This window comes from Lasioglossum baleicum, chromosome 1, assembly GCF_051020765.1.
Source record: "Lasioglossum baleicum chromosome 1, iyLasBale1, whole genome shotgun sequence".
In the NCBI taxonomy this organism is placed as follows: Eukaryota; Metazoa; Arthropoda; class Insecta; order Hymenoptera; family Halictidae; genus Lasioglossum; species Lasioglossum baleicum.
This window is the reverse complement of record NC_134929.1, coordinates 10,775,245-10,785,436: the sequence shown is the minus strand read 5'-3', so window position 1 is coordinate 10,785,436 and position 10,192 is coordinate 10,775,245. Positions and strand designations below refer to the sequence as shown.

At 39.0% G+C, this 10,192-nt stretch overlaps 1 protein-coding gene across 1 annotated transcript; it reads right to left on the bottom strand.

Moving 5' to 3' along the window:
• Nucleotides 1-1,242: 1,242 nt before the first annotated feature.
• Nucleotides 1,243-6,935, bottom strand: LOC143209214 (uncharacterized). The gene is made up of 5 exons (XM_076424585.1): nucleotides 6,607-6,935; nucleotides 4,288-4,687; nucleotides 2,752-3,153; nucleotides 1,934-2,188; nucleotides 1,243-1,835 (listed from the first exon to the last, which is right to left on the bottom strand). The coding sequence occupies exons 2-5, from the start codon at nucleotides 4,663-4,665 to the stop codon at nucleotides 1,584-1,586; spliced, it is 1,287 nt and encodes a 428-aa protein (XP_076280700.1). The 5' UTR covers nucleotides 4,666-4,687; nucleotides 6,607-6,935; the 3' UTR covers nucleotides 1,243-1,583.
• Between the last annotated feature and the right edge of the window lie 3,257 nt (nucleotides 6,936-10,192).

Genomic DNA, 10,192 nt, shown 5'->3' with positions numbered 1-10,192 from the left:
CAAAGATATAAACAATTAAAGTTTCATGCCTGTGAATCGCGCAACCTGTATGTCAACAAGGTATGAAACTTTAATTGTTTATATCTTTAAAACTATTGAGTCACTACACCTAATATTTTGCATACATAATTAGGGATCCACATACGTATATTAGGGATCTCACGAAAAATCTAAATCGAAGTCGGACACTTGGGGTCCTTCCCTTGTCAGAGTCGCCACTAAAATTTGCTGCACCATTATTCGAAATATTGTCTAGATTATTAAATATGTTGATATTATATCTAATCAATAGACTGCGGGAGTTTACGCAAATTTTACATGTAAAAATATGTAAAATATATGCAAATTTAATGCATAATTTATGTAAAATGTATGCAAAAAATACGTGAAATGGTCGCCCTGAATAATTGTGTTAGTAACGCATTCGTTTCATTAAACAGTCGAATATACAAGTATAATATGATATACATATGTAGAGTAGTTGTATAATATTTTTATTACTACTTGTAATTGGCATTACAATACGTGATGATAATTTTTTCTATATTTTCAACAGTCAATTGGTGCCTTTTATCAGATGAAATTAATTTATATGCTGAAAATGTCCTTTCAATATCACAAGATGTGATGGGGGTACATTTATACTTTTTCCAGTATCGTGCTTTTATTTCCTTCGTACCGTCGATATTTTAATTATCATTTAAACTATTATTAAGTTTAGACATTATTTAAAATCCTAGATTTTCCTGAAAAACATATTTATATTTTGCTCTCACTTTTTCTTCACAGCCAATAGGCACATTATCTAGATTTTGAGCAAAATCTATAACTAATTTAATTAAATCTTTTAATGCTAACGTATTCGATTTTAATTTCGTTATCGTAACTGGCAAAGTGGAAAAATTAGCTTCAATAAATGCTAAATCGTCGATAAGATCTTCATTTTTTCTAATATCTCTTGGGCTGCCTTAATACATGCTAAGTACACTTTGTTCTTTGAAGGATTTTACAATCTGGAAATAAAGGAGAACTTGACTATTTGGCACAAAATTAATCATTCAATTAGTCTTAATGAACTTATATATTACCAAATCTATTTACTTACTTCCCTAATAGCATGCACATGTTTTGCACGCACAATATACAAAAAACATGCACTATGCACAACATATGCTGTATGCGAAATATGCAAAATAAAAAGTATATTTTTCATCATGATATATATATTTTTTTAATCATGACATAAATTTTGTCTACCCATTTTCTATAAAAATATGCATTTGCATAAACATTCGCAGTCTACTAATCAATTACTAAGCATTTAAATATTGTACGAGATATTTATCAATTTATATTCATGCGAAGAAAAAACTTTTATAGAATGAAATTATTCTAGATCGGAAGAAATGTTTAATTTTCCAGTTAAAATACATCCGAGTGCAAAGGAACAGGAAGAGGAAGATTGGCTAATTATTATATTTACAATAGGGACGACCTCTCTGATTTCAATGACCTTGAAACATGTTGCCAATGTCATCATTCTGAGCAACATTTCTTAGATATTTTTATAAATGTCTCGCAAACTAAAGCCGAGCAGCATGTATAGAAGAAAGTTGTCTCGAACGACGACCTTGGCAACATATTTCGAAGTCAATAAAACCGAAGCGGTCAAATACATTTACCGAGCACAGCAGCAGCAAGTTGACGTTGAAGAGGCCACCCGCGGTAAACTCGAGACGTCTGATCAGAAAGCGCAGCGAGGTGCTCACGTCGTCCGGGAACCTCGTCATTATCCTGTAATCCCACTCGAGAAGGATTGGGCCTATTAAATTCGCCTGAAACACAATTAACCAGATCGTTCGATGATCTTGAGTTTCCGATGTGGCGCGTTTAGAATATCGGGAACAGAGGAATCGAAATTAATTGGTCGCACCTCGGTGATCGTGTAATCGCAGGAGGCGGTGATCGCCAGGATCTGCATACAGAAACCGGTTAGCCATATGCTCATATTGAGTATCAGACGCCAGGCTTCACTCGACAACGAAGATATCATCCACTCGAAGATGAAGTAGAGATTGCTGACGCTGTGCACGCTCAGATTGAATAGCCAGAACAGCAAGGACCACGAGTAGAGCGAAGCGAGCTCCTCGGCGACCGACATCAGCTTGTTGTGCAGCTCCTGGGTCGTCTTTTCGGGACAAACGGTATCAACGACTTCTTCGCGAAGCATTTGATCTACAGTTAATCCTAGCATTAAGCTGGGTTTACATTAGTCCAATTGCTGGATCCAGCGATTACGTTCCAGTAGCTTCGCTGGAATCGGTCCTTTATTTATTTTATAGCTCCTTTATGTGGCTACATTTAGATGGACCGCAGATTTACATTCCAATGCTGCTGGACCAATGTAAACCAACCTTAATGCGTGTTTACATGTAACTGTATTTATGCTCGGCGCGCCAAATGTCTATTGGCCGACTGTGGCAACTCGCGTCTAGGTCGCGTTCTGATTGGTCCGTGTTTTTCGTTAATAACTCCTAAACAAAGCCCCGGATAACATTTTTGCAATGGAAAATATCGCTTCAAATGGTCTCAGGAACCACCCCCTTTCGGGATTTTCACGAATTTTGGGACACCCTGTATTTATATTTTCCTTGAATTTGAATCGTTTTTTTCTATTGTATAAAATGACTTTTCCGGATTTACGTCCACGGCCCTGTAGTATTTATAGGTAGAGGAGACACAGCGTCGAACCTTCCTGCTGAGGACGGTGCTCTTGTAGCCAACCCGGGCCGGCAGGTTCTGCCTGGTGATCTGGTTCAGTTGATGGAACCGTTGTCCAACCAGTATGACCATTCCACTGAATTTGTAGACGGAGACCGCGGAGCCCACGTAAGTGCACATGTAACTCACGTTGAAGGACCAGTCCTCCTCGAACGCGGACATGCCGCTCTGATTGACTATAGTCCAGACGGCAATCTGGCTGGCTAGGAGGATCCACACTCCGACCTCCGTAGATCTTTCTTTCCGCGGGTAGCCCAGCTTACGGAGCTTTTCGTCGTAGTCCTGCAGGTCGTTCCAGATCTTGATGAACCTGCCGCGCGTGAATATGTTCGAGATCAGCTCGTACATCACCACCAGGTAATTGACGATCACCTGCGGGAGCATCGTTTCATTCAGAAAACGGTTCAAGGATCATTATTGTTAATAGTGGTGCGCGAGACCGGCTCGGGACGGGATCTTGAAAAGATTCCTAAGAATAAAGTAGGGATTGATATCGATCGCATGATTTTTAATTATAAATAGTATTTTTCTCGGCGCTCTGTTACGATCAGTTTCTACATAAAATAGCTATTTATGTAGAAACTGATCGAAACAGAGCGCCGAGAAAAATACTATTTATAATTCCTAAGAATGTTCGGGATTTCTTACTAGAAAACAATATTAAAAGATTCCGTACAGTATCATTCATCATCACTAGACTGCGGATCTTTATGCATTTATAATACGTCGAAATATGCAAAATATATGCAAGATGTATGCAAGGTGTATATGCTAAATGTATGTATAGGGAATGCGTGTACGGATCTGTAAAATAGTAATTATTCTATTGTTTTATTTATTATAATTTAAATTACAATATACGGCAATAGTTTTTTTCTATAGTGTCGGTTGTAAATTGATGCCTCTTGTCTGTTAAAATTAATTTATACGCTGAAAAAGAGCGTTCTACATCACATGATGTTATAGGGGCATATTTAAATTTACCCCAATGATGTGCCAGAACATATCGTGGTCGTTCAACGTGTTCACCCTTCAAAATCTTGCTTGTTTTTAATAATACATTAAAGTGTACATTTCGTTTTAATACAGATTCCATTTTGTGTGTAACCTTTTCTCCATAATCACCGGGTATAATTTTTAATCTTGCACTTATGCAAGAAATATGCACTTATGCAAAATAAAAATTATATTTTTAAAATCCTCTAATGACAAAACAAATTTCTGTTCAGGTCCCAGTTTTTTATCTATTTTCGATAAAAATATGCATTTGAAAGCCGAACATTTTCGAGATCCCATCCCATCGCGATTCGAGATTTCCCGGGATCTCGCACACCTCTTATTAGGGGTGGTCGCCTACCCAAAAACTTTGGATATCTGAACCTCGGGTCGGTTTTTGATAACTGGGGTCCCGATCCGAGCCCGAGGAAAATTCCCGACCAGACATGAACTCAAATTTCCGGGTACCCGTCCACCCCTAATTGTTATTATTGTGCTAAATTCTAGGACCTTGGTCGTTTCGATTGCTTCCAGGACAGACTTCCCCCGTTTTATGCTGATAAACCTCAGGAACACTATGTACATAATGTAAGAGTAGATGAGCATAAAGGCAAAGCTGAACACGAGGTAGATGTTCGACGGTGTCATCCGATCGCCCTTGAAATCGTACGGCGCCAAGCCGAACACCCTTGACACGCAAACCACAGGATAGACCGCCGAATACAACGGCGAGTAAGGGCCACGGTATTCAATCTCGCGGTTCTTCGTTTTAGCGATCATCTCCGCGTACACGATGTCCACGTCGAACGGCTTCAAAGGATTCTCCGGTTTCCTGGCAACCCTTTTCGCCGGACCCTGGTGCATCATCCTCTCGATCAGACGATTCATCCTCTACGCAGGATCTGGGAACCTCCAGCGACAAGAGAAGCAGAAAACGAGCAGCTTAAGCGGGCTGGCTCAAATCAGATTAACAATCCTCAAACAAAGGAGCTATAGGTTAATATTTGATGCAGTGGAAAGGACCCGTATTCGCCATCAAGAAAACGAAACTTTTCAACTTCGTGACTCGACACCGGAGAGAGAAAAATGTAAGTAGAACGGGTTTTTATACGTATATTTGGTTCTTCCTTTTATTCTTATTTAATTGTCTTATTTTTTAGCTAAAAACAAATATGTTTCACACATATCAAATTTTTTTTATATTTGCAATATAAATTACAACAAAGTTTGAGAGCTATATGTAATATGATTGGTAAACAAAATTGTTTAAAATGAGTAGCAGCCAAGGAACTATTCTTTGAAGTAAATTTCAAATAAAACACTTAAGATAGCAGGGAGTTGTTGGCAACAAAATTGAAAAATAATTCGGAGTGCAAAGGGTTAACGAAAAACATTCTTTCCTAGAAGTTACTGTGAAGATCGAGGACAGCGGCGAGGTGAACGTCGAGGCAATATCAAACCAATGTAATTAAAGGCGTAGACTGGTTTTTCCAGCATTGCATGTGTACATAGATAAAGATAAGATAGGGTTTTCAGTAGTCAAAAACGCTGGATACAAGATCGATCTAGGCCGCGATCGCCCGAAAAAGTTCCATTTTTACGTTTACGAGGCGTAATTTGCTTTATTCGGAAGCATACAGCTGCGTATGTAGCTATTTTCATAAAGCTGCGACAGCTACATGCTTGCAATCCTGGAAACGGGTCTACCCCCTTAAATGCGACTGTTTATGTGGAGCGGTGACGAGAGAATAGCGGTGCACATGGAAACAAAAACCGCTGCACCGCTCTTATACAGGGTGAACCGGAAATCGTAGTACAACTGGGCAGGGGGTGATTCTAAATGCAAAAATAAGTCGTAAAAAGGAATACAATTTTTTTGTTTTACGCCTCGTTTTCGAGAAAATCGAGTTTCGTACCAAAACCTACCGAGCACTAAAAGCGATTAAAATATTTTAGCATACAAAAATGACAAGGCTCTATTTATTTAAATTTCGTGCAGTTTTTATTACAATATGTGCTTGGATAAAGAAATTTATCGAATCGAGTTCCATATAAGCAACTTCATAATTTTAATAATTGTACGGTGAAAAATATGGTAGAAAAACAGCGTGAACATTATAAAGCGTTACAGACGAATATCTCCAAAAATATTAGTTACACGCAAAAATGTTTGAGATAAAAGTTGTTCAATACCGAGGAGGACATCATGTGGTAGGATTTTTATTTTTCCTGAAGGGCACTCCAAGGTGAGGTGAAGGTCACCATGATTTTTTTAAATGGAGAGACCTACTTTCTGTATCATGAATCGATTGACTATCGAATTCTGAGTAAAAATGTATTGACCTGCACATGTCCTAAATCTAATAATTAACGAGATATTATCGAAACAATTTTCTTTCATCTTTGGATAATATCTCGTTAACTATTAGGTTTAGGACATATGAAGGTCAACACTTTTATACTCAAACTTTGATACTCTATCGATCTATGGTATAAAAAATAGGACATTCCGTTTAAAAAAAGAAAGTTGACCTTCACCTCACCTTGGAGTGTCCATCGGGAAAAATAAAAATCCCATCACATGATGTCCCCCTCGGTACTGAACAACTTTCATCTGGAACATTTTTGCGTACAATCAATATTTTTCGAGATAGTCTGTAACGCTTTATAATGTTCACCCTGTATGCAGGAAGTAGAATTGGTTGATCATGGTCAGACGCGTCAGACGATTCCTATGGAATAGCACGTGTATTCGCTGCATATTCAAACTGGATTTTCTCGAAAACGAAGCTTCGGATAAAAAAATGTCACATCGAATTTTTTTCTTACTCTTTTATGTAGAATCACCTCCTGCCCGACTGTACTGCGATTTCCGGCCCACTCTGTATTCCCGTACTGACACATGACATTCTTCAGACTGGGCCACCCTGTACAGATGTTCTTATCTACAGCAACCACAAACCATCGACGACCATCCGTCACCGAATCTTAGACAAGCCAATTTTCTCTCTCCCAATAACAAATACTGTTCGATCAAACTCCGTCCGATTTCGCGTAACGAGATCGTTGGTTCCTCGCTGAAAGACCATTAACCCCTTGTCTTACAATATCGTGTCAAACTCGTGATGAAGATTCTGATGGTCTAATAAATATGTATGTTATTAATTTCTTTTAACCCTTTAACTACGGCTGTCGTCAATATACGATTTGATCAATTATGCCGGGAACGAGGGTCCGTTATTGACTTTTATTTATTTTATAAATAAGAGAGAACAAGCTTAGAGGGACTAATTTTCTTAGCAAACGTATTTTTTATATAATATATAGGGTGTGGCCGGACGGGTGGTACAACCGTGTAGGGGGTGATACTACATGTAAAAATAAGTCGAAAAAAGGAATAACATTTTTTCGTTTGACGCTTCGTTTTCGAAAAAATCGAGTTTAAAGTTCCGCTAGGTTCGCGTGCTTTAATACAATATGCAGGAAGTGGAATTGGTTGATCGTGGTCAGACGATTCCTATGTAATAGCACGTGTATTCGCTGCATGTTCAAACTCGATTTTCTCGAGAACGAAGCGCCAAACAAAAAATTGTTATTCCTTTTTTAGACTTCTTTTTACATGTAGTATCACCCCCTGCTCAGTTGTACCACCCGTCCGGCCACACCCTGTATTAGTGTAATTATATTAAAGGGGGGGTAATTACCCCGTTTACCCCCTCTAATTTTGCCATTTTTATGTACATAACTCGTTACATACAGATAAGAAATGAATGTATCAGCATTTGTACAATTTTTCCTTTTTTTTTTGTTTTGCGTTTAGACAAACACATTTGTGAATGTACAGGGTGAGTCACCTAACGTTGCCATCTCAAATATCTTTGTTCTTTTTAAAGATACGTCAAATGTCTGAAGAACGAAGTTGAATGGTAAAAAATGGTTTTTATGTAATTTTTTAAGAGATATGAAGGTCACCTTCATTTTTTAAATGGAATGGCCTATTTTTTATACCATAGATCGATAGAGTATCAAATTCTGAGTATAAAACTGTTGACCTTCATATGTCCTAAACGTAATAGTTAACGAGATATTATCCAAAGAAAAAAGAATATTGTTTCGATAATATCTCGTAAACTATTAGATTTAGGACATATGGAGGTCAATACATTCTTACTCAGAATTCGATAGTCTATCGATTCATGATACAGAAAGTAGGTGTTTCCATTAAAAAAATCAAGGTGACCTTCACATCTCTAAAACAAATTACATAAAAACAAACATTTTTTTGGTATCGTATGAGCCCCATTTTACCATTCAATTTTGTTCTTCAGACATTTGAGGTATCTTTAAAAACAACAAAGATATTTGAGGTGGCAACGTTAGGTGACTCACCCAGTATACCAGTAGCTAAAGGGTTAAACTAATATGAAATTCTATTTTGGTTTCGTAAATGTACAGTTATCGGTGAACATGTAGGCATACAATACACATAAATTTTCTCCTTTTTTAGGAAATTACGAACTACAAAGAAAGATGTAATCACTGAAACCGTAAAGTAAATCGTAAGCCAAGGGATTAATGCGAAGCAGCTGCGACCGCGATGGATGACAGCATTCGTTCATGCCGTAACCAAAACGTTCACAGACATTACCGCACTACCGTGCGAAACGTGAAACTTCGTGAAAGCGGAAACCGGTCGTGGAAAGAGGCTCGAATCTCTTACAAGAGCACTAGGTGTCGTTTGAATGAAAATACAGGCACTTTGACGAGACTCGTGGCAAGACCAACGAAAGGTGTTGCGACGCAGGATCGATCAACCGAAGGCGCGAAACGAATCGCACTCGTTCTAGTCGGCTATTAGTCAACGTTTCCGGAGCACGGCGCGGCCGCTATCGATTTGAAATATTTATTTCGCAGTGGCAGAGAGGAAATTTCCAGCGCGCCGATGATCGCGCGAGTAACTCGACGAGAGAGAAACCGTTTCTCTCTTGCGAATTCATTTACCCTCTTGATTTATCGTTCCACCGTCGCGTCGATCGTTCATTCGTTAACAGTCGAACAGACCTCGTTGACTTGCCCGTTCGCGTGTTCTACAATGTTTTCTGCAAAATTCACATCGACAGACTTTTTTCAGGTCAAACGAGAGGAACCATCTTCTCAAAGGTACTACGGCGACAACAGTACATACAACGGCAACTAAATATACATCTGAGTCCACCAAGTTGCTTTACGTATTATTGTCTGCCACAAACCAGCCTCATTATATAAATCCTGTCATCAAGTAAGTTTATTTCAATTTTCTTATAATTTTCTGCATATGTTTGGTAGTTAATCTTGCAAGTACATTATTCATAAAATTATGTTCCTTATTAAATATAAATTCAGTAGAGTTTACATAATCGTTGGGTCGAAACGAAATCGTACTAATTTTATTCAGTTAACATTTTTAACCCACGGTTCCTGTGAGAAGTTCCAGTAAATGGTTCCAGTAAAAAGATTTGACCTTGAAGAGTCTGTGAAGATTAATTTTGCACAAAACAATTTTTACACGTAATTTCACGCGTTCCTGCGCGGTGTGGTGGCTCTTGATCAAAGAGAATTAAGCTGTGCTTGTTCTAAACTGGATTTAAATCATCGCGGAATTCGATTATCGCGACAGTCCGCGAGAAAAGCGTGCCACACATACGAAATATCGCGTTCGAACGGCGGCGGAGTGGTCACGGCTCGATCGAGTAGGTACTCGAAATAGGAAATCGCGCTCGATCACGTGTGCTGTTGACGCTAGACGCGACGACAATGCCGCGTTCGAGTGGGAATCGACGCGCGACGGGACCATGTATCGAATTGCACATCCGCGACGAGGAGCGGTGAATTTGTGGGAGATAAAAGCAGCGTGTCTAGTTTGCGGAACGGTCTCCGGGTTACCTGTCGGCGACGAGGTAGCGTTTGCGATCGTGCACGGTCGTCGCCGAAGAACTGTGTCGTGAAATCATTCCCCGGGGGCAGGAAGAGTGGTCGAATGTCTCCGAGCAACCGTGCAAATAAACGGCGTTACTTGTCGCGATAAAATGCCGCTGGGGCGAACAAGCATGCAGTTGCGCTTCCGTTCGCCGTTGGATATTAGTTTAACCTACGAACGATGAATCAATGAACGGTAGCCCATGCGACAACGGACGGACTTGATTTTTCCCCGAAAATAATTGTTCGCGAAGATGCGTCGCACAGTACGGACAAACCTGGCATTTCTTATTTTTATTACTAGACTGCGGATCTTTATGCAAAATAAAAATTGTCTGCATCCATTGCAAAGAATAGAAACTAAATTGAACATTATTTCTTCCCTTAATGATTTCAATATAGGAAAGATTATATATTGACATCTCCAATTTGAAAAATTTCCCAACAATTTCGAATTTCA

What these genes read in the sequence shown, in the direction of transcription:
- LOC143209214 (XM_076424585.1), bottom strand. Translation starts at nt 4,665, where the DNA reads ATGAATCGTCTGATCGAGAGGATGATGCACCAGGGTCCGGCGAAAAGG. An exon ending in AAGCAATCGAAACGACCAAG is followed by an intron (nt 3,154 to 4,287) that starts GTCCTAGAATTT and finishes ATGCTCCCGCAG; the next exon opens with GTGATCGTCAATTACCTGGT. An exon ending in GCGATTACACGATCACCGAG is followed by an intron (nt 1,836 to 1,933) that starts GTGCGACCAATT and finishes ATTGTGTTTCAG; the next exon opens with GCGAATTTAATAGGCCCAAT.